Genomic DNA, 23,837 nt, shown 5'->3' on the forward strand with positions numbered 1-23,837 from the left:
GTCAGCGCTAACCCTCTTTGTTAAAATTAACAGCTAGAAATCAATGCCCTGTCCAACAGAGGTACAATTTAGCTAAATTGATTTTTTCAAGGAAGCAAAATCACATGGAGAGAAGGGTGGGTAGCTTTTAACTTATAAAACGAAGTGCTTTTGACCTTCCTAAATCAATGGTTTTGGGGAAGGCAGGATGAAAGCATCAACCTGCCAGTCACAACGGGTGATGTGTTTACGTAGGAAAACATTCTTATTCTTGAGAGAGGCCTATTGAAATATTTGATTGAAATGCATGGTTTATATACTTCACCTAAAAACCTTTTAGCAAAAAAGAGTAACAAAAAAATTAACAACAACAACAAAAAATTAACAGAATTATTACCTAGTCCACATTCAAAATCACCTAATTGTCCCAAGAAATATGTTTTAGAGTTGGTTTCTTCAAATCAGGACCCAAGCTAGAAGTGTGCATTACATCTGTTGCTGCGTCCCTTATGTAGAGCCACAGGCTTCTGTTTCAGATCTGGGGGAGACCAGGCCAGCTGTCCCACAGGGGGTGCCACCACGGTGGGTGGAATAATGGCACCCCAAGATTCCCACGAGGTAAGCCCGAGAGCTGCGATGTGTGGCCTTCCAGGCAAAGGGGACCTTGAGGATGTGTTGAAGTCGAGGATCCTGAAATGAGGTGAGCACCCTGGATCGTATGAATGGTTTAATACCATCACAAGGGTCCTTGCAGGAGGTGGTGGGAGGGTCAGGTCAGAGAAAGAGTGATGCCACTGCTGAGGGGCAACAAGCCAAGGAATTCAGGTGTCTCCAGAGGCTAGAAGAGATGGTGGGATGGCATCACTGACTCCACGGACATGAGTCTGAGCAAACTCTGGGGGACGCTGAAGGCCAGGGAGGCCCGGCGGCCTGTCGTCCTTGGGGTCGCAAAGAGTCGGACACAACTGAGCAACTACATGACAAGCAGAGGCTAGAAAAAGCAGGAAACTGATTCTGGAACTGGAACACGGCCCTGCCAGCACCTGGACTTTAGGACTTCTGACCTCCGGAACCGTACAACAATAAATCCATGTTGCTTTCAGCCGCCAAGTTTGTGGTCTTTTGTTACCGCAGCAGTGGCAAGCTAACACAACCATCTGCCCGAGCTGTTTGAGGGCCAAGTCACAGTGATCTTTCACTGGTTCCTTTATTCTTTGTTCCCCTATGACTCAGCAGTTACGTTTAAAGTAGCTTTCTGCATCATTTTAATCAATATATCACTGTATATTCTGTACCGTGGTTATCACTTCTCCTCCACAACAAATAAAACCACAGCAAAGTGCTCTCTGCTCCCAAACTAGGCGCCCCCAGCACTGCGAGGTCGGGGTGGCCCAAGTCTTGGGGGCTCTGGTACCCTCGGACACCACGTCTCAGGAGCGACCCTGAGTCCCCTGCATGGCAGCGTGTGGCAGGCAGGGCACAGTCGACGGGGGCTCAGCACACCGCCTGGCCAGGGTCTGAGCAGCAGAGGCGGCTACAGAAACCAGGCCCACGTGCATTTTGCGTCTTTACGTCATGATCGGAAAAGCAGGGCTTCTGGCAAAGCCTTGGTGACCTGGACGCAGGAGACCTACAAAACCGAGTGTCCCGAGTGTATTTGTTACGGGTTGAAACTTGTCCCCAGAGATCTGCCGAAGCCCAAACCCCAGTGGTTCAGGATGTGCCCTCGTGTGGAAACAGGGTGCCTGCGGACGTCATCTGTTGGGGCCAGAGTCAGCAGGGTGGGCCCAGATCTGAAAGGACGGGTGTCCTCAGGAGAAGACGGCCAGGTGAGACTCCCACCGGGAGAGGCCCGGTGAAGACAGAGGCAGAGACCTGAGATGTGTCCACGAGTCCCGGAACCCCAAGGGCCCGGGCAGCGCTCAGGGGCTGGGGAATTTGCCCTCCCCGCCTCAGGAGGACCCAGCCCACTGATACCCTGGCCTGAGTTCCAGCCCCAAGAATTGCAGGAAACTAAAACATCAGTTGTGTAAACCGCAGCATCCGTGGAACGTCCCCTGCGGCCCAGGAGAGGAGCCCCCGATAGTGCAGGCAGAGGAGGCCCCGCAGGAACTCAGGGACCCCCGCGGGCCCTGCGCCCAGACACCACCACCTCTCGCGGGGGCCCCTGACTTCTCCTAACCCGGCTCCCTGACCTCACACTTTCCCCCAAACTCCCTGCTTCCTGACCCAACAGCCAGAGAGACTGTGCTTGAAAACCCTCAATGCCAATGCGCCGCTTTCCTGTGCAGAAGTCACCAAATGCCGTCCCGAGAAACTGGAATACAGTCCGCAGACCTGCGGCCCCCGCGTCCCCTCCGCGCACCGCCGGCTCCCTCAGCCCGGTCCTCCGGCGGCCCCAGGCCCCCTAGGCCTTGAACAATCTGCCTTCGGGTTCGGGGAGCCGGGGGCGGTCTCTTCCGTCATTTACATCCCAAGCTCAACCCCCGCTGCTGGGCGAGGCCCTCCCTAAGCCCTGCCCCCAACCCGGCGCTCTGTCCCTGCTTAGGTTCCCCCCGGCCCCCGCCGCCACGCGGACCGGTCTCCTGTTTGCTTGCAGGAACCCTGGAGCGTAAGGTGCAGAGACTCGCGTCTGCCTCGCTCGCGTGAGGCCCTGAATCACTGGAGCCGGGCCCAGCGCCGGGCCCAGAGCCAAGCTCAGCAGACGCTCGCTGAGATAACCGAGATGGGGGCGGGGGCCGGGGAGGGGGCCGGGGGCTGGCCGGAGGAGTACCCTGGGGGCTGTGATGCCAGGGGCGGCCTGCCCCACCCGCCTGGGTACTCCCGAGACCTCCCATCTTCCCAGGAGGACGCTAGGAAGCACCCTCTTGTATTTATCCCGTTGTTGTACAAACAGGCATCTGTGTGTCTGCATCTCCAAATCGAGACCCAAAATCCTTTCGGCTTCTCTGCTTACGTTACGCGCCGTCGCTCCGTTCATTCTACCTGAGACGGAAGGTGAGGCCTGACTCAGGGACGGAGGGCCTGGGCCCCTGGGGGAGTCCTCCCCACTCCCCCCACCCCCCGGAGCGGGGAAGAGGACTGTGGGGGAGGAGTCTCCCGCAAGGAGCCAAGCGCTCACTCGACATTCACTTGGCACCTTGGGCTGTTTTGGTCCCACATCTCAGAAAAAAACGGGCTTAATGATTCCCTGGAGGTTTTTATGACTCACGCGAATTGCAGTCTGTATCTCCACACCCAGTTCCCAGCTGCATCTGTGTTACAAGAGTAAGCGTTTTGAGGGATTTGTTTGACTTTTTATTTCTTCAAAATATCCAAAGGATAAGAAGCTACATGATTTTCTCTCTGATACTTTGAACATTAACCCACACATGTACAGCATTATCAAGGAGGAAAATTCACTCTCTCTATATATATCCTCTCTTACCATAATTATTTAAATGATCCATTTGATATCAATAAAGTACAAGAAACTTTTGTGATTCATTAAGTCAGTAATGCATCCCACCCACGACAGAGATATCAGCCAAAAAAGCAGAGAGAGGGTGTGTGTCGTTCAACAGCACCTCTGACTCAAGTTCCCCCATGTTTTTCACGCACACAAAAAAAGAACAAATTTTGTATTTTCCTAGTTTGAAGAGATTTGGAAGTTCTAATATTTTGGCCACGTAATGCGAAAAGCAGACTCATTGGATAGATTGAGGGCAGGAGGAGAAGGGGACGACAGAGGATGAGATGGTTGGATGGCATCACTGACTCAATGGACATGAGTTTGAGCAAGCTCTGGGAGATGGTGATGGACAGGGAAGCCTGGCGTGCTGCAGTCCATGGGGTTGCAGAGAGTCAGACACGAATGAGCAAATGAACAACAGCCACAAGTTGAAGGCAGAAGGAGGAAGAATTTTAAAAAGAGAAAAAGAGAGAGAAGCCCAGTGACACAGCAGGGTGGGTGGGCTCCACACTGCCCCTGGGGACAGACGGGGCCACGGTGATGCAGCTTCTGACCCCAGTGTGGTCACAGAAAGGAGACGCGGGTACCCTGCCCCCCAACGCACCTGTGACCTTGCTTTAAACCCAGAGGAGAGGACGGAGCACAGCCTTTGACCCGGGCCCTGATTCCATCCGCCCAAAACCCACCACCTAACCTCAGAGACTTAGGAAGAGAAAATAAGTCAGCAGAAAAAGCTTTGGTTTGAAATTCTCTTTTTCGTTGGTTCTCTGCTATAATTAGCAAATTACATCATCTCTGATGCCTCAATTTCACCACCTGAAAAACGGGGAAAGTAACAGACTTACCGCCCACTTCTTGGGCTTAGGAAGATGGAAGAAGACATCAGTCAGATACACCAAAAGCAAGGTTCTTATTTCAGCACATCATTGGGTTTCCTCTGCAGGCAGAGGTGCACCATCATTCCTCAGGGGGTCAGACACAGGAGACCCTAAAGGACCCCCTAACGTGACCCCAGAGCTTCCTCCAGCCCGACTGCTGTGCGTTCAACTACGTGGGTAGGGCAGCTCTGACTTCCCTGGTGGCTCAGATGGTAAAGTGTCTTCCTGCAATGCAGGAGACCCAGGTTCGATCCCTGGGTCGGGAAGATGCCCTGGAGAAGGAAATGGCAGCCCACTCCAGTATTCTTGCCTGGAGAATCCCATGGATGGAGGAGCCTGGCAGGCTGCAGTCCACGGGGTCAGTAAGAGTTGGACACAACTGAGCGCCTTCACTTTTGCTTCATGATTCTCAACACATGACCGGGTGGGCACCTTTTCCCAGTGAGACCACCCCTGAAGTCACTGTGCTGGCAGGAAATACCCTGTCCCCCAGAGCGGTCAGGAAGCCGCAGGTGGCTGGCTGGTTCACAGGGCCAGAGCCTGCGCCCTGTACGGTGTGAGCAGGTCGCTCTGCTCACCCAAAGGCGGGACCGCGTAACCTCCCAATGCAGCGCGTGCCCGGGGTTCTGGACGACGTTAACACGAACTGAGTAATCATTTTATTCTCAGAGAGGCAGCACTCGGAAGCATGGCATGCTCCTGCTGACTTTGCTACAGAAGCAGAAAGACGAGGATCGCAGAAACCAAAAATAGCCGCAAGCTGTCTTCTGTGTCCGACAGAGATCACGGCAAACACTTCAGAGACGATGTGATAATCGAAAGGACCCATGGTCGCTGACTATGGGAGCTGGACTTCTTGTCTCGTGTTGATCCTTGCAAGTAATTACCCCAACACATCAAATACACTCTACCAGTGTTCATCCCCAAACCTTGCCTTTTCCTTCGTGTCTGCCCCAATAGGTGCTGAGGTTTGGTGGAGCCAACATTACTGTTACCACCCTGCAGGGCATTTAAACACCCATGGGAATTGCAGAGGCTTAGTCACGTTAGCCGGAGAAGGCAATGGCACCCCACTCCAGTACTCTTGCCTGGAAAATCCCATGGACGGAGGAGCCTGGTAGGCTGCAGTCCATGGGGTTGCTACGAATTGGACACGACTGAGCGACTTCAGTTTCACTTCTCACTTTCACGCATTGGAGAAGGAAATGGCAACCCACTCCAGTGTTCTTGTCTTGAGAATCCCAGGGACGGGGGAGCCTGGTGGGCTGCCATCTATGGGGTCGCACAGAGTCAGACATGACTGAGGTGACTTAGCAGCAGTAGCAGTCACGTTAGCCTTTTTTCCAAATGCATTATGTTTACACTGCTCTTTTCTAGAATTCCTGCAAGGATTAGAGTTCCTGCCTTTTTCTGGACAGAAAACAAGACAGAACACAAATGTGAACGGTGATATAGCCGATGTGCCTTCGCCAACTCCAGCTTCGGAGACAGGTGGGTTCTGTAAAGACAGATTGATGGCAGGTAACAAGCAGGCTGGAAAGATTGATTCATCCATCTCTTTTCAAACTCCCAACTATCTTTTCAAGCTGTAATTGCACTGCTTATAATTGCTTTATCAGTTCTGAGCCTTCATTATTCTTCTTGTCTCACTTCTATTCAATCCAGTTTGGATTGTTTTTTTTTTTTTTTTTTCTGTCTCTTTCTTTAAGGAGCAGTGAAACTGTCTAGATTCCCAGGGCAGGACAAGAGGTAGGAGGCCATCCGTTGACATCTGTGGGGGACATGGGTGCAGGTGGCTCAACCCTGACCTGGGCAAGAGTCTGCTGCTACCGTGTGAGTCCCAAGGGCTCTGAAAACACTCTTGGATTGTTCTCTCCTTCAAGATTGAAGGACTCCCCAAAATTTCACCCCTGCCCTGCTTCTCACCCCTCTCCCCCGGCTGAAAACTGGGGACTTCCAAGCTTCAGCTGCTGGGAAGTCAGGAGGCTGGTCACTGAAGGAGTTCACGTTGACAAATGCTCAGGATTCGAAGAACGCCTGCCTGGAGGAATGGCCCGTGGGTCCCCTGATTCCTGGGGAGACGCCAGGCGCCAGGCCACTGGTGCCCTACCTTCCAGCATCCTCACTCAGCCGAGAGCTGTCATCCCCCCGCCGATCCCCCAGGGCAGGACTCTGTGCTCCCCGCAGAGTGCTCTCCTGCCAGCTGAGGCTGATAGCAGGACTGCCGCCCTCCCAGCTCTGTTCTGTCTCAGAGATGCCAGATCATCTCTGCCGTGAAAATCGAGCACAGAATTTCAGCGGGAGAGATGAATACCCCAAGAGTCACAAGGAAATAAGGGGAAACCACGATAATGCTGGGGGTGGCTTCTCTGGACCTGGATTCTGAGATCGACCAGACAAGAAAAAGACCTTTATTAATAAACAGAACCCTGAAATCAAAGCACTTTAAAAAATATATACATGTTCTAGTGTTTTCTACAGGCCATTTTGTGAAATCAGAAACTCGCCTACCCCCCCCCCCCCAACTCTGTGTCTGCAGCACCTGGACACAGAAGGTCAGGGATGGAGCAGGGATCCAGGGGATGGAGCAGGGATCCAGGGGATGGAGCAGGGATACAGGGGATGGAGCAGGGATACAGGGGATGGAGCAGGGATACAGCACCTGCTGCTGACCTCGCCTCAGAGGCTCGTCCTGGAGACACCCGGAGGGACCCCTGCTCCCCAGACTTGCTGCCCCATCCCCACGTCCCTCCCCCCAGATGAATGATGGGGCCTGCGCGAGGGTCAGGGGGCTACAGTCACCCCTGGTCTCACCCTCCAGAGGCCCCCGCTCCGTCCCACAGTGCCCAGCCCAGCGAGGCAGGTGCTTCGGCCTTAAGCCCTAACTCTCTCCAGTGTCCTCATTTCCCAGCATTTCCACTGGTCCTGCTACACACAACAGGCCAAAAGGAGCAGGGAAACAGGACCACAAAACCCCGCAGAGCAGCGCCTCAGTTCAGTTCAGTCGCTCAGCCGTGTCCACGTCTTTGAAACCCCATGGGCTGCAGCATGCCAGGCCTCCCTGCCCATCACCAACTCCCGGAGTTTACTTCACTGGGGCCTCAGACATGTTCTTTCTGTCAAGCCTCTTCCAGGAACCCCTCAAACAGCAGGTGACAGGGTATTTCCTAATGGGATCTGCTGAGGCCTTTTGGCCTCGTTTTTGTTTTGTTTTTTTCTCCAGAATACAAAGGGTGACGGCCTCTGATGTGTCACATGGGACCACACCCAGAGTCACTTTCCTTTGAGTTCACACATGAGCCCCCCGCAGGACAGGGACTCTGAGACAGGAAGCCTTCCCTCGGCAGAGGTGAGGAGAAGGTAGGCTGCAGATGCTCCCAGCTTCTGACGCTGACTTCCCGTCTTGTTTTCAATCTTTCACCTCGACCTTCACCAGAGCCCTTTCCTCAGAGGTTGGATGGAACCATGAGGTACAGCTGGACGAGAGTCACCTCTGAAGACACCTATGCGTTTGTGGTTGTTGTTCTGTTGCTCAGTCGTGTCTGACTCTTTGCAACCCCATGGACTGCAGCACGCCAGGCCTCCCTGTCCTTCACCATCTCCCAGAGCTTGCTCAAACTCAAGTCCACCGAGTCAGTGATGCCATCCAACCATCTCATCCTCTGTCATCCCCGTCTCCTTTTGCCTTTCAATCTTTCCCAGCAACAGGGTCTTTTCCAAGGGGTCAACTCTTCAAATCAGGTGGCCAAAGTATTGGATCTTCCAGCTTCAGCATCAGTCCTTTCAATGAATATTCAGTACTGATCTCCTTTAGGATGGACTGGTTGGGTCTCCTTGTAGTCCAAGGGACTCTCAAGAGTCTTCTCCAACACCACAGTTTGAAAGCATCAATTCTTTGGCGTTCAGCCTTTATGGTCCAGCTCTCACATCCATACATGACTACTGGAAAAACCATAGCTTTGACTAGATGGACCTTTGCATAAGATATCCCAAATTTTTGCATAAAATGTCCTACCCTTTACACACACACACACACGTGAAGAACATCCCACATGTAAAAACTGCATTACTAAAAGGAGCAACAAGGTTGGGACCATCACAGACAGTCCTGCTCCACAGGCCACCAGTAAATGTTCTTGATTGACTGAATGAACAAACTGTTGTGGAGGTGGATATTTTTTCCACAGTAAGACTTTTTGTCATCACACACGTTGACTGGCAAGGAGTGTGAAGCCCTCACGCCCAGCTCTGTTGCCATCTGATTTCATTTATCTGAGCCAAGGATCTTTTGCTCTGAAGGCTAAGGAGGATGTACTTGGGAAACCTGGCTCCATTATAGGTCAGACAACCGCTCAAGACCCCTGGGGGACACTTCCCTGCTGCTGGATTGAAGCCTTGGGTTTTCAGCATCATCTCTCAGAAGCAGCCACTGACAGACTGGACCCACAGTGTCTTTCAGTTTCCCTACAAACTTTACAAATGCATCCACACATCAACCTTGTGTCCTGTAGACACTCCTAACCACTCTTCATTTACTAAGAGTCAAAGGCAGGCTGACTTTCTGTCATTCGGACAAGGTGACACCAGGAAATGGTAACCATTCCTCTATCTCATGTTCTGTTATCAGAAATGACTTCAAGAGGTCAGTCGACCTTCCTGCTTTCCTGAAACAACTTAGCACCTATGTTTCCATCAAAAGCGCTGAGGATAAGACAGCTTGAGACCAGGAGACCTTAGGCAGTAACTACAGTTACTGATGGAACCGGTTCTGTGAGTTTCCAAGCACTTCGGGGGCATCCTGGAGCACAGCCAGTCTGGCTGGCACCGTGAGCACCCCGGAGCCTGTCTCCTGAAGCTGACGGCTGAGGGGCCTCAGCAATCTCCCTGCCAGAAATACGCCAAAGATTCCCTGGACATCAGGGTCCAGGCCCCCCAGGCGCCCAATCGCTCTGCCCCCAGCCCCGCCCAGTGCCCTATCCCTCCTCCCCGGCTCCGCCCAGCCCCCTATCGCTCCTCCCCACCCCCCCAGCACCCCATCGCTCCTCCCCCAGCCCCGCCCAGCACCCTATGCTCCGCCCTCAGCCCTGCCCAACACCCCATCACTCCTCCCCTGGCCCCGCCCAATACCCCATCGCTCCTCCGCGCCCAGCACGCTATCACTCCTCCCCGGCCCCCCCCAGCACCACATCGCTCTGCCCCCAGCCACGCCCAGCACCACATCACCCCTCCCTGCCCCCCCAGCACCCCATCGCTCCTCCCCGCCATCCCAGCACCCCATCACTCCTCCCCTGGCCCCGCCCAGCACCACATTGCTCCGCCCCCAGCCCCACCCAGCACCCATCGCTCCACCCTGGCCCCGCCCAACACCCCATTGCTCCGCCCCACCCAACACCCCATCACTCCACCCCGCCCAGCACCCTATCACTCTGCCCCAGGACACACTCGGCGCTCGGCCCTGACATCCCCCACCTGCTCCCGCCCGGCCGCAGAGGGATCCACCTCCTCCCGTGGCTCCAACAACAGATCCCAAACATTCAAAGCGGCTCCGTGACCCGACCTCCAGCAGGTGAGAGTGATCCCGCACTTCTCAATTTTCCCTGCGTTTCTTAATTGATGATGACTTGTCATTTTCCCTTTAAAAAGTCCACACGAGAAGACTCTGAATCTCACCCTGGGTGGTAATTTCTCTTCCTGTGTTCTAAGTACCCCCTTTGCGGGGAAATTACTGACTATAATATATACACAACCCATATGGGTACGTGTGTGTCTACACATGTATGTATACACACACATTTCACTAAAATAACCACTAATTTCAATCTTTCATTTCCTCCCTCCACCCCACCCTCCGCCCGAAATAATAAAACACGTATAGTTACTTCTTCCACAGTGTCTTCTGTGATGGGCTCTGAGTCTAGGTTCAGATCCTCCTCGGTGGTCTGACAACAAAAGAGACACATGAAGTGCAGTTAGCGTGCCAACGTTCTTGTAAATAGCATCATACAGACAATCAATGCAAAGGACTAACGAGACATTCAGTACTGGACAGTAGGACACAGAAGTGGCATCAAGGCCCCTCTCCACCTGAATTTAATGAAAACTCTAGGACGCTTCATGCCAGAGACAGACCCTTTATATAACAGGAGGCAAATAAGGCAGTGAGTGTTTATATCCACAGCGACAAATTACCAGATCAGCCAACTGTGCATGTCTGACACCACGACTGAAAGGAGAAGCAGGTGGTTTACATAACTCCCTGACCAGCAGGGTGAGGTGGGGTGTGCATTTACACGGCCCCGAAAGTCTCGGGCTGTGAGGACAGAAACAGGTTACAGGGAGGCTTTGTAGCCAGCCTGTTAGAATGGAACAAAACCACAGTCTTGAGGCAAAGCTCAGGGAATTAAACCAGAGAGAGTCAAGTCCCGAATCATAAAATCATAAAGTGTTGTGTTTCTGCAGGGTGAGCCTTGAACAGAAAGGTCTGTGTCTGAGCTTTGCTTCCCACTTAATGACTTCAGGCAAATTGCTTAACCCAAACCTCAATTTCCCCACATAGAAAATCAGGGACATAAGGATATCTACCACTTGGAGACACAGAATTCAGGGAAATAAGACCTCCCAGCACTCCGCCCCGGCTCTGGCATGCGGCGGACACTCAGAGTTGGCTGCTGTCACAACCATTTCTAGTTTCGTTTTCAGCCCAGCAGCCATGAGATAATCGTCACTGTTCAAGCTAGGCTTGGAACTTCAGGAATCGTGTTTGATCTGCATTGCTTAAAAGCAGGGCTTTCTCCTTTCTCTAATGCGTGATGACACCTCGGAAGGAAAAATCTCGTTGAGTCCTCTGAAGGACAAACAAGATGGGTCAGCTGGTCCTCCTGGGCTGGTGCCGCCCTGCCTTCCCCACCACACCTCCCAAGTCCTCACGCCCCGGCCACATCCCCCCACCCTCCCGGAGCACGCCCTGGGCACTGTACCCCTGCAGACAGCAGTGACCGAAAAGTCCTGCTCTGAAGATGTGTGTCTAACTTGCTGACACAATATTCACACAATCAGCTCAGTTCAATTGCTCAGTCCTGTCTGACTCTTTGTGACCCCATGAACGGCAGCACACCAGGCCTCCCTGTCCATCACCAACTGCCAGAGTCCACCCAAACTCATGTCCATTGAGTCGGTGATGCCATCCAGCCATCTCCTCCTCTGTCGTCCCCTTCTCCTCCTGTTCACACAATACTTTGTGCTTATCTTTGGTGCCAGCTTCTTCTGGGGTTTTATGGAGGTCCCAGTTTTTTAATTAGCACATGTTTCCTTGTCAACAAGCCTCATTCATGGATAAAATACGCCTTCCAAATACCTCAAAACAGTTCATAAACCACAGACACTTTCCCTAGACAGTCAAATAAACTTCCCTTGGTCTGTGTGCTGAAGCAGGGTCTATATAAGGACGTATAGGGATTCTACATAAGGATTTTTATAAAGATTTTTCTAGTCCAGTGACCCTCAAATCCAACTTAGTTCAGTTCCCTCTCACTGCAGATGAGAAAAGAGATTAGAAGAGAAGCAACTCATGAAGGCAGGAAAAACCTAGAGTTCACGAACATTGATCACTACCCCTGGAAAACCAACAACTGGTTCTGTAAAATGTGTGTAAAAGCAAACAACGTGAGCCCTGGCATCACATAGCAATTGTCTCATAGAAAATCACATCTTTTATGCAAGGATTTTGTGACACTTAACTTGGAGTTCAGAGGTCAAATGGACTCCATCTAGTATTACCCAATTCCTTGATATGGGAATTATTTTATGGAGTTTAGTATCACACATTAAACATGTGCCAAACTGGAAACAAAATCAGCCTCTAGGTTCCAAAATAGATCTCACATTTTCCTGACACCTTGAAATATCTTAGGGTTAATATTTCCGGTTTAATCTTTCTATAGAAAGAGCTCTCATTTCTGGGTTCCAAATAAACAGAGATTGAGTGCTCTATCTTAACTTCCTTAGGGTTTACTATCCCAAAACATTCACCCAGGAAGCCTGAAGAAAATTTCTTTTGCTTCAGGACCTTTTAATTTATCCAGTTTTCATTATTTGTTGTTGCATATACATGAACCTCAAAGACATCTACAAAGGTGCCCTCTCTGTGGGGTGGCGAGGCCATGCAGTCTCTCGGCCAACTGTGCTTCAGATTATTCCAGATTGCAAGCTTTTTCTAAGATCATGTTATATACATTTCTAATAATGCAAGTCTATTTATTACTGGTGTATTTTCAATTTTCAGTTCAGTTCAGTTGCTCAGTCATGTCTGACTCTCTGCGACCCCATGAACTTCAGCACGCCAGGCCTCCCTGTCCATCACCAACTCCCGGAGTCCACCCAAACCCATGTCCATCGAGTCAGTGATGCCATCCAACCATCTCATCCTCTGTCGTCCCCTTCTCCTCCTGCCCTCAATCTCTCTTAGAAATGTCTAAAGCATAAGCTGCTCTCCAGAGCTTGGGTCACTGGCCACGACACAGTGTCCAGAGTCCCAGAAGATGCGCTCCAAGCCTCCTCCACTCCTCACTCCTTTCTAAGCCCCCCGACCAACCCTCCCCCGACAGAAAGGCTTCCTCCGTGGGGCTCGGATGTTGAGGGGTGCCGGCTGGCTGCCCCTCCCCCCCCACCAGCAGAGTTCAGATCACCAGGAGAGGCTCAGAAAGCACCTGGAGATAGGAATGGGCCTTCGGGTCCATCATGAATTCAAGTCATTAATTCAACTTGTTAAAAACCCAAACCTTTCTCAAAAGAAAAAGTAAACTTGATTTGGCAGCCTGCTGAGTGAGAGGTCCTTACTAAGGTGTTGCTGTCACTGCCGAGAACAGCCTCGTGTGCAGACGGAATAATCAGTAGCCCTGACCCGTGGGGTCATCGCCTCTCACTCAGGTGCTCCATCGAAGAACTGGCCTTCATATCTGTGCCAGGCTTGACAAGCTCCTCTGACATTAATAAGTTAGTGCGGCTTCCAAAAAAGTATTAAATATAAAATATTAACTAATTCTCTTCTGAAACAGAATCTCTCCTTCTATTCAAAATCTACATGAATGTCTCAATATCTGGTGTGTGTATATATATATAAATAATATGTCTACAAAACATGTAAACTAGGAAGAATTGATCTTACTGATATGATGCAGGATGTATGAGATAAGGCAAAAGTTAAAGGTTGGATTTTGTAAAGGTTTGGTCAGTTACTAAAATTTGCCATTTATAAATGTGATTTGAGTTGCTATAAACAGCACAGGTATATTAAATAATTCAATAGATTTAATAACTTTGGGGAACGTTCTCTTCCAGGAAAAATATACACTGATGGTCTATAATTCAAACTAAGCAACCGAAATTCTATGAAAGGAGAGCTCCGCGTCCCTAGGGTAGCACAAGTTAAGCAGAATCATACCTGCCTCCCACGCGCCAGGCAGCCCTGAGGGTGGGCCGCTGACATGTGCATTTCATTATCTTTTCATCCTCAATCTCTCCTCTTTATTCAAACACACACCCTGTTAAGGTTGCATCATCTCTATGCCTTGTTTTTTAAAGCAGATCTCATCACTTGTTTCGCCTTCTGGTTTCATCCTTCACTGTAGCAGTTGGAGGGCTTATAATTTAAAGCCACTTGTTGAAGGAAATAAACTGATGTAGCTTAGTTTGAAAGCATGGAGACTCTTTTAAGGCACACACTCTAAGATGCATCCTGAAGTTTGGCTGAAGAGCAGCCATTTTTTTCTTCATTCAATTTCATTCATATATTTACACCACACACAACGCCTTGTGTGGGTGTGTGTGCACACACATATGCACAGTTTATATGTGTATATGAACACAGCACACACACCTATACTCACTAAACATCCCAGAATCTACCACATAATAGGCGCTCAATAAATATGGTTTCTTTATAGTACACAGGCTGCCCGCTGGCGCAGAGTGAGGTTTTTAAGGATGCTGTAGAAAAAGTACCACACTTTCCTTCTCTGGACTCACCTCTATTTCCATGGGCTCCACCTCTATCTTTTTCCATAGCTCCAGCAACTGTGCAATGGGCATGTTTGAAAACTTTCCCTCCGATCAAGTATGGACAGTGAGGAAACAAATGACCCGAGGCACCAAACGGTACAGAGATCCAGACAGGATGTCGGAGCGCTGGCAGAGGCGGCGGCGCTGGAGGAAGGCAGCTGGTGAGGACGCAGTCCTGCTGGGACGACCGCGGGCGCTGGTCCGGTCCTCGGGTCCGGGGGGCTGGGGAGGGAGCCGGGGATCTTCACGGTGGCTGCTCCGCCGGCGTGTCCTAGACCCCGACGGCCGCCACGCCACCCCCGGACTGCGCCAGGGGCTCGGCCGCTTCGCGCTGGCCGGCGCTGCGAGCCGGAGGAGGAGGAGGCAGGCTGCAGCCTCGGGATGCGCGCTGCGACTTTCCCGGAGTGCGCGCCGGCTCGGCCTCAGATTGGACTCCCTGCCTCTCCCCCTCCCCTGGGCATCCACTCCCTCTCCCCCCACTATTTTACCTTAATTGGCTCTAAACGTTGGGTGAAGGTTGGGTCTGAGGATGCTGCTGCCATAGAAACCGCATAGCAACCGAGGGCTGGGGGAGGAGGGGCGGCGAGGAGGGGGTCGTGCGGCAGGTTCTGCCCTCTCCCTCCCCTCGCACGCGCGCGTGTACACGCGTGCACAACACCCCTCCCTTCGCCAAGGACTGCGCCTAGCCCCCTACGACCACCTGCGGCCAGCGGGGACTCTAGGGGCGTCCAAGGCCAGAGGCCAGGTGCCCGCGAACTGCTTCTCCTGCACCAGCGTTTCAGAGACTCTGCATCAGAGAACTGCCGCTGGAGGGCCAACTGGGGCAGTAACTCTGCCCGGGTGCCCCCCACCCCGACCCCCAAGCCTCAGGGAAGCACTCCCTCTCCAGGGAAAAGGAAAGGAGTGCGGGCTTGGGGGGCCGGGGCCCCGAGTCCTGCGTCTTGTCCTGCTCCAGCCAAGGCCGTCCCGGGGCAGGCGGGCGGCCTCCGCACCTCGGGAGCTGGCAGCCCTGCTGGTCTTGGGAGACAGGATGAGAGGAGCTGGGCTGGTCAACTCCCAGGCGGGGGGCCCAGAACAAGGGTCCTGCTGGACTCAGAACAAGGACTGGGCGGAGAGGGGCGGTCACACACGTCAGACGTTTGCTAAGTTGCAGGGAGGATGCTCAGTGCACCAAGAACAGCGTCTTCTTTAATGTCCAATGTGATGTGGATTTCACCATCCCGTCTGGCAGATGAGAAAACCCTGAGGCTCAGAGACAAGGACCGAGCCCGGAGTCACACGGCCCCCAGTGGCAGAACCGGAAGTGAAGTCCGGCTGACTCAGCTGGGGCTCTGTGATCCCAGTTTCCTGCAGAAGGGAAGCCAGGAGTGCGATTTTCTAGGGAACATTTCCCTCCTTCGGGTCTCTCTTTTTTTCTCTTTTGGGTCTTTGTTTTTTTCCTCACACTGTCTCTGTCTTAGAATAAAAGATCTGTGCATGTGGAAATACATTCATCTCTCCAGATTTCTAAGGCTAATGTGATTTTTGGTTTCCTCCTTTGGGAAATGGTGATAAAGTCTAATACAATTTAATGTTGCTTCTGGAATAAGTATTCATTTCTATAGCAAATTCCTTTATCTCTGGGAAAAAACATCTAAGAAATGCCTTACTGCTTCCAAAACTTACCAGTAATATCTTTGTCCTTTTCATCATTATAAAAATCACAAAGAAATCCAATTCATTAGAAAAGCAAAAAAACCAACAATAACCACTCAGTCAGTTGTGTCTGACTCTTTGCAAATCCTGGACTGTAGCCCACCAGGCTCCTCCGTCCATGGGATTCTCCAGGCAAGAATACTGGAATGGGTTGCCGTTCCCTTCTCCAGGGGATCTTCCCGACCCAGGGGTTGAACCCACGTCTGCTCCACTGAAGGCAGAATGTTTACCATTTGAACCACCAGGGAAGCCCCAAATATAACCACAAACTAGCTCAAATTCCAGATACTGCATGTTTCAGAGGGAAAATATAGTCAGAAAAGTTTCCATTCTTAGTGTGAATTTAACAAAAGTCCTTCTATCTTTCTTCAAAATGGGGCCAGTAAGGATTTTAAACATTAATTCCATTCAAAATAAAAAATAATACCAGTACTGTTTGTTTTCAAAGGTGACATTCACTGGTTGATAGAGCAGAGTGAAGGCTTCACTGTGTTCACTAAATTAAGGTAATTTGGGGCATAACTTGAAAGGTTGCTCAGTGGCTAAACCATGTCCAACTCTTTGAGACCCCATGGACTGCAGCATGCCAGGCTCCCTGTCCTCCACTATCTCCAAGAGTTTGTTCCGATTCATATCCGCTGAATCAGTGATGCCAGCCAACCATCTCATCCTCTGTTGTCCCCTTCTCCTCCTGCCTTCAATCTTTCCCAGCATCAGGGCCTTTTCCAGTGAGTCAGTTCTTCACATCAGGTGGCCAAAGTATTGGAGCTTCAACTTCAACATCAGTCCTTCCAGTGAATATTCAGGACTGATCTCCTTTAGGACAGACTGGTTGGATCTCCTTGCAGTCCAAGGGACTCTCAAGAGTCTTCTCCAGCACCACAGTTCAAAAACATCAATTCTGTGGCGCTCAGTTTTCTTTATGGTCCAACTCTCACGTCCCTACATGACCACTGGAAAAACCATAGCCTTGACTAGACGGACCTTTGCCAGCAAAGTGATGTCTCTGCTTTTTAATAGGTCGAGATTTTTTAAAGGTCAAGTTTAATAACAGGTGAACTGAAATGGGTTTGTGTAATAAAGAAGGGGAAATCATTGATATAGAAAGTAGTGCTGAAAAGTTGTCAGGACTTTTCCACCTGAAGGACTGAGCCCAGAAGCTCTGGCACCCAGGGCAGTGGGGAGAAAATGAAGTGGGGTCCCTTACTGGGAGTTCATAAAACCTCCACTTTCTGGAACTTTCCATGAGGATTCTGAGATGGGGCAGACGGAAGGGAAGCGCTGGTCTTTTCACTTGGGGGAGGAGCAAGGAAGAGAAGGATAAGGGGTCGGACCTCTGGTGAGGGACCAGCCACCTGCCTCCCGGGGGGCGAGGGGCTGGAACCACATGATCAGACCAGCTGTCTGCAGACACAAAGGAGCTCGTAGTAAAGGCATAGCTTAGGAGTCTGATGGGTGAATGCTGAAAATATGGCTCATCGTTTAGATGATGTCTCCTTTTAAACTATGCAAATGTGACACTGATAAAGAGACTGAAGTCTATTCAGCGGTTTCGCAGGTAAAGCAGAGGCGTGGGGAGGAGTGAAGTGATGGATCGAGGGGGCAGGACTGGGTTCTGCACCCAGGAGCCTGGGGCCCCGTCTCCATGCCCGCCGCTCTCTGCACCACCGCCTCTGAAATACCAGAGATTGTTCCTGAAAGGCAAGCAACCACCTCGATGAATTCTTCCCCCACCTCCTTCATGGAGATCGCCTGCCCAGACATGGTACCTGGCGTGCTGGATGGAAAGGAAAGAACAGACTCCTTAGGAAACCAAAATGTAGAATAAAGTTTAAAAGACAACTTTCAAACAGATGTATTTTTCCACTGAAAGATCACCCCATTTATAAATCTCAAATTAGGAAACGCGAACAATGAGAGACGGACTAGTTCTCCAAAAGAAGTAATGCTAAGTCGCTTCAAACGTGTCTGCCTCTTTGCCGCCCCATGGACTGCAGCCCGCCAGGCTCCTCTGTCCATGGGATTCTCCAGGCAAGAATCCTGGAGTGGGCTGCCCTGCCAGACTGACTCAGGGATTGAACCCGAGTCTCCTGGGGCTCCTGTGTTGCAGGTGGATTCTTCACTGCCGAGTCACAGCGGAAGCCTAAAGGAAGTAATGATACCATCCAAACACCTAAAACGATAAAGGCCCACATAGAGGGAAAAAAAATCCTGTCCTAAGTCCCAGAAGACTCGAACGACTTTTTCAACAAGTAAAGATTTTTTCAACAAGAACACAAGCGTCAATTTCCAAGGAGAAAAAGCAGTTGGTGCATACTTGCAGAAATGGGTCTGTAACAAAGCAAATCCTGCAGACGGAAAGCAGCGGGAACGTCTCAAGAGACCCTGGCCACAGTCGCTGTGAAGGGAGACGTGCGGGCTGATGTCAGAGTCCAGGAAGCCAGCCCCCGGCTAAACCCCTCCCTGCCCCGCAAATCTGAAAATGGGTTTCTTCTCTGAGAGAGACTGCTAACGTGGGTGTAAAGGTGTCTCCTGACTTGAGGGGCGGGCCCGCGGCTGATGCCGAGTCACCTGGTGCTTGAGATGACAAGACGGGCTTGACTCCCTGGAGAGATGACCCAACGGTTTACCCTGGGCTGTCTGGCTGGATGCCATGACCAGAGGATTCGGGAAAGTGAAGAGAATGACTCGTTTCTAGGGAAGTGACCGCCAGCCTTGGGATTTCACCCTCCAGGTTTCACACATTTCCCCAAACACACCTAAACCAAATCAATTTTCATTTTAACAAACAGGCACAGTGTCCATTGTCACAGGCTGAATTGTATTTTCCCCAGACCCCTCCACCCCACAATTTACACATTGACATGCAAGTGTGACCTTGGGTAGAAAGACGGGCTTTGTAGTTGTGAATTTGTGTAGATGTGTGGTTGTATAGGGTAGTTATGTAGTGTAGATGTGTAGTGTAGTTGTAATTAGTGAAGATGAGTTCGTGGGGGGAGTAGGGTGACCCTAATCCAACGTCCTTACAAACGTCAGAGATGCGGGGGACTTCCCTGGTGGTCCCGGGGCTAGGACTCTATGCTTCCAATGCAGGGGGCCCAAGTTCGATCCCTGGTCAGAGAACTAGATCCCACCTGCCACAACTAAGACCCAGTACAGCCAAATAAATAAATAAAAATTAATGTTTTAAAAAAAATTGTAAAGGGGGGTAGATGTGGACACAGATGGGCATGGGGAGAAGGCCCGTGGAGGCTTGGTCCTGCGGCCACAGCCGGGGACAGACCCTCCCCAGGGCCGTGCCAACACCTGGACCTCAGACCCCAGCCTCCAGAACAGCCAGATGAGAAACTGCCACTGTCTAAGGCCCCCAGCTGGGGTCGTTTGTGTAGCAGTGAAGCTAGCACACCCCCAGGGGAGACTCTAACAATGAATCTGAAGATCCACACCACCGGGACCCAGAGGTCCAGGGAGACTGGTGCCCGGAGACCCTGGTTCACACCTTCCTCCTTCAGGGAGAGGCTGGGGCACAGCGGGACAACATTTCAGATGGAGACTGTTAGCTTCAGACCTCCAGAGAGGCTTCCAGAACCCCCTTTATGTACTAACATCCTGCAGTTTGGTCCAGAAAGACCTGAAAGGTCTTCGGAACCCAAACCAGCCAGGCCCTATCTCCAGCACTACGGAGCCGTGACACGGCACCAGAATGGCGGCTTCTTTCCACCAGAAGTTATTCACAAGGAAGAAAAAACTCGCTGAGTACAAAATAAACAGCGTCTCTGTGTTATAGAAAGTAAATTATATGCTAGGAGAACATGCTAAAGAAGGAGGCTTGCTTGCAGGCTTCCCAACTCACATTCCATCTCTGCTGGGGAAAGCACATGGGATCCCGACGGCGGGAGCTCTGCTCACCCCACTGAGGCCTCGGGCCTTCTGGACAGAAACACAGCCCTGGACAGACACCTGCTGACTCCAGTTGTGTGAACATCATTTGTAAGAAAGAACATGTACACACCAAATGCAGAGGACGGTAAAAATGATGAAAATCTACATGGACCTTTTCATTCCTCTTGTCCCCTTCGCCCATATAGAACGCTTCGCAGAAATTAGCAGTCTTGTAAAAATACTACCTGGTGGTTACCAGCCTTCCCGGTTGGGAGTCTTACGAATTTGCTGGCCTTTCCCTCTTTTCTAATTCAGCATACTGTGCAGCAATTGTCAATTAAGTAATTTTCAGGGATGTATTTAATTGGGCTTCCAAAATTTATTCCAACTTTCATAAGGCTAACCACGGAGCACATCCACTAACACCACAGGAACGAAACATCACGTGGAAGATGGGCCCCGGGCCATGGCCTCTCAGCCAGGCCTGACGTGGAAGATGCCGGCATCGCCGGTACTGGGCATTTCTGCTGGGATTCATGGGAGTGACCGTGGCCTTCAAGAAGGAAAGGTAAAGGCAAATAAATATATCTCTAGTTTTTTGTTTTTTTTTTTTAAAGCACTCCCTGTTGGACCAACTCAAGTTCCTTCTGAAAACAAAAATAACAATGTTGGTATCTATAAGCTGAACACGTGGCATGCCTTTTTAAAAGACAGTGTGAAGAAAAGAAAAATAAAAGACAGTGTGAAGTCTGCGGAACCTGTAGACACAGCGTCTGGTCTTGAGAAGAAGTGAGGAGTGTCAGGACCCAGCCCAGGCGGCTGATTCAGAACCCCTCGCCCTTCCCCCTCTGGTTGATGACATACCGGTGTTTGCTGCTGTTACGGTTATTACCACTGTTCACTTAAGCTTTCTAAAAATTTTTATCAGGCTATAATTGATTTACAGTGTTGTGTTTGTGTCAGGTATACAACAAAATGAATCAGTTACACACACACACACACACACATTTATACACTCACTCTTTTTTTAGATTCTTCTCCTGTGTAGGCTATTACAGAGTACTAAGTCCCCTGGGCTATATAACAGGTCCTCATTAGTTAGCTACTTTATGCATAGAAGTGTGTATATGTCAATTCAAGTCTCCCAGTTTATCCCTTCTCTCCCCTCATCCCCTGGGAATGACCGAGCGATTGAGCACACACACGGCACACAAGTTTAATAATAGCTGAGTCACTTTACTGAGAAAGAAATGACTATCAGTTACTTGGGTAAGAATGGAAGAAGGCAAGAAACAGTAAAAATGACTAAAAACCATAAATAGTAAAACTCAGAAGACCGTGCTGCCCCAGACTCTTTACTAGATTTTGGAAGGAAGTAGCGATGGCTTAGTCACTAACTCCTCAGTCCATGGGATTCTCCAGGCAAGAATACTGGAGTGGGTTGCCATTTCCTCCTCCAGAAAGAATTGGAACCAGTCATAACTTTTACTGACGTTAGAAAATTAAGCATATGTACAAATGGTATTTGGTAAGTTATTAAAACCTGTGATAGTTACTTTCTTACAGTATAAACAACCAGTAAAAACATAGGGATCTTCCAAATAATCTTTGGATTATTTGGAATAATAATAATTTTTGGAATCAAGTATTTTGTCCTGGTGAAAGTATTTGAAGTGCATGATAATACAGTCACAGAATAATCACTATAGTGGTACGGAATTCTCTTTTATTGGAGAAAGTGGTAGTCAGAAGAGGCATTTGAAACCACAACTGAAATAGACTCCTTGAGACAGAGGCCAAGGGCAGGAGTGTTTCCAGCGTGAGACACTTCTCTGATTCCAAGAGCACAAATTCCGGGGGCCACAAGCCCCAACTCTGGCTCCTCTGCTCCCATGGATTTGTCTCTGCTCTTGACTTTCATTTCTACATCCAATTTTTAAAAAAAGATTAACACATGTTTATCTCGCTAGGAAAATCTAAGAACGCAATGAACGAGCTAACCTTGACACAGGTCTTACAAGAAGAAAGATTTTCCTTGAAGTGTTTAGCTTAAGGGATGACTGGACCAGTAGAACCGAAGGGCATCTTCTGCCTCGAAAATGAAAGGCCATTTCTGCATCAGTGTTGAGATCTGAAAAGAATCCTGCAAAGTAAAGGCATGGAAAGATATCCTTGGATAATAAGGGCCAAGGCCACAGGACTCTCACCACCAGCATGCCCGATGCCACACTCAGCCGTGCCCTGACCCGTCTCAAAGGATGCCTTAAAGCTCCCCCAAACCAGAGGGGTGCACTTGCAAGCTGGGAGGGCCTGGAGTCGACTCAGTCCCTGAGACGACGGGCCAGGGACAGTCTTCCCCGGTCAAGACTGGAGGTGTCCCGGGTGTGGACACAGAAGCTTCAGTCTCACCTGCAGGGGAAGGCTCTGTCCCTCCTTCAGGAACAGCATTTCTGTTTATTAACATAAAGCGAAGCGTTAGAAAACCCTAGAGGTCAAGTTAATCTGCGTTCACCAAAGCACCCAATGCAGCACCGAACGCACGTTCTTGCTTCACAAATGATAATTGATTAGTTGCTAAGGGGATTTTTTTCAGGTATCAACAGAATTATTTGTGTGTCAGTATGTGCACATGTAACCCATGGATTTCCTGGGAAAAATGAAGCTCCAGAATTGCCCAGCACTCTCTACTCCTTTTGACTGGCTCTTCGATCCTCCAAAGCAAAACCCTGTGGACTGTGACTCCTCTGCGGCCCCTCCCGAGGGCAGGACCCTCGCTTAGCCTCTGAGGTCTCAGCAGACAAGCACAGCCCTGGGTCCACATTTCATCTTTGCACAAGTCTCTGCTGCCCAAAGAGATATCTGAGGCCTTGGAGGTTGGGCGTGGTGGGAGTAGGACATAAAAACCATCAACAGGGCCCAACAAGATCTGACTCCCAGGTTGCGAGCACTGGCTATTGATTTTGCCAAAGTTTTATAGGGTAGAAAAGGTCTTTCCCCCGGTTTTAAATGCAAATTCTTTAACATGAATATTTAACGCATTAGTGAAAGCACTGGTAAAGGAATGATCGTAGGATTTTTTTAATGCAAGTGTCCCTTTAGTATTATGAGGCATTTCTTGAGAATAGTTCAACCTAACCTTGAATTCGCAGACTCAGGTAGGGAATGAAGTAGCATGTATTTCTTATAAGGACAAAAAAAGTCTGAAGAAAAGTTGCTTCTTGTTCTCCCCCACCCCAAGTCCCCAGGAGGCGCTGACCTCTCCTGTGATGGTAGACGGAGCTCCTGAGATGGGCTGGGACACTCAGCGGGTGAGGGAGACCCTCAGCCTAAGCAGAGGCTTGGGTCAAGGACCCACGGCTTTAAGAGGCCGTTTGCCCCTAGCGCACCCCGCCCTCTGCTCCCAACCTAATCCCCCGCCCCCAGGCTCCCAGGTTCCCCAAGGATGAGCACAGATGCCCAGGGAGGCAGCTGGACCCAGAGGGACACGGAGCAGTGGGCGACCAGAGTGGACCCCAGTGCTCTTCAGTCATCACGTAACTGGGGGAGACCTCGGGAGTTGCCCCAGGGGTCTGGGGTGATTGGGATTTGACCTCAGAATGCACTCGATTTGCAGAAGAGAAATGTTATTGTTTCTGCACAACGGTTTACAGACTGGTTTTCCAGCCCGAGTTAGGTTTTCCCTGTGACGGGTAGTGGGGGTGGGGGAGTCAGTTTTGCCTTGGACGTTACCCTACAGCTGTCAGACTTCTGGGCTATTGAACAACATAATCGGGTGTGGAGCTGGGCAAATCTGAGTACCTTTGACAATGAAAGAAAATTACTTTGTGCTGTTCTTTCCAGCTATACTATTTGATCCCCAGCATGCCACATCCGCAATGCAGCTGGAATCCAAAGTG

The 23,837-nt window shown here is 50.4% G+C and overlaps 1 protein-coding gene across 1 annotated transcript in view; it reads right to left on the bottom strand.

The window, feature by feature from the left end:
* The window catches only part of RPS6KA2 (ribosomal protein S6 kinase A2), a 330,716-nt gene extending 316,307 nt beyond the window's left edge, over positions 1-14,409 (bottom strand). Inside the window, exons 1-2 of the mRNA XM_061130065.1 lie at positions 14,332-14,409; positions 10,188-10,247 (exon numbers count right to left, since the gene is read on the bottom strand). Of these exons, the coding sequence (XP_060986048.1) occupies positions 10,188-10,247; positions 14,332-14,394 (123 nt within the window). The 5' untranslated portion in view covers positions 14,395-14,409. The remainder of the gene's footprint in view (positions 1-10,187; positions 10,248-14,331) is intronic.
* Positions 14,410-23,837: the final 9,428 nt, after the last annotated feature.

This window comes from Dama dama, chromosome 26 (genome assembly GCF_033118175.1).
Source record: "Dama dama isolate Ldn47 chromosome 26, ASM3311817v1, whole genome shotgun sequence".
Classification (NCBI taxonomy): Eukaryota; Metazoa; Chordata; class Mammalia; order Artiodactyla; family Cervidae; genus Dama; species Dama dama.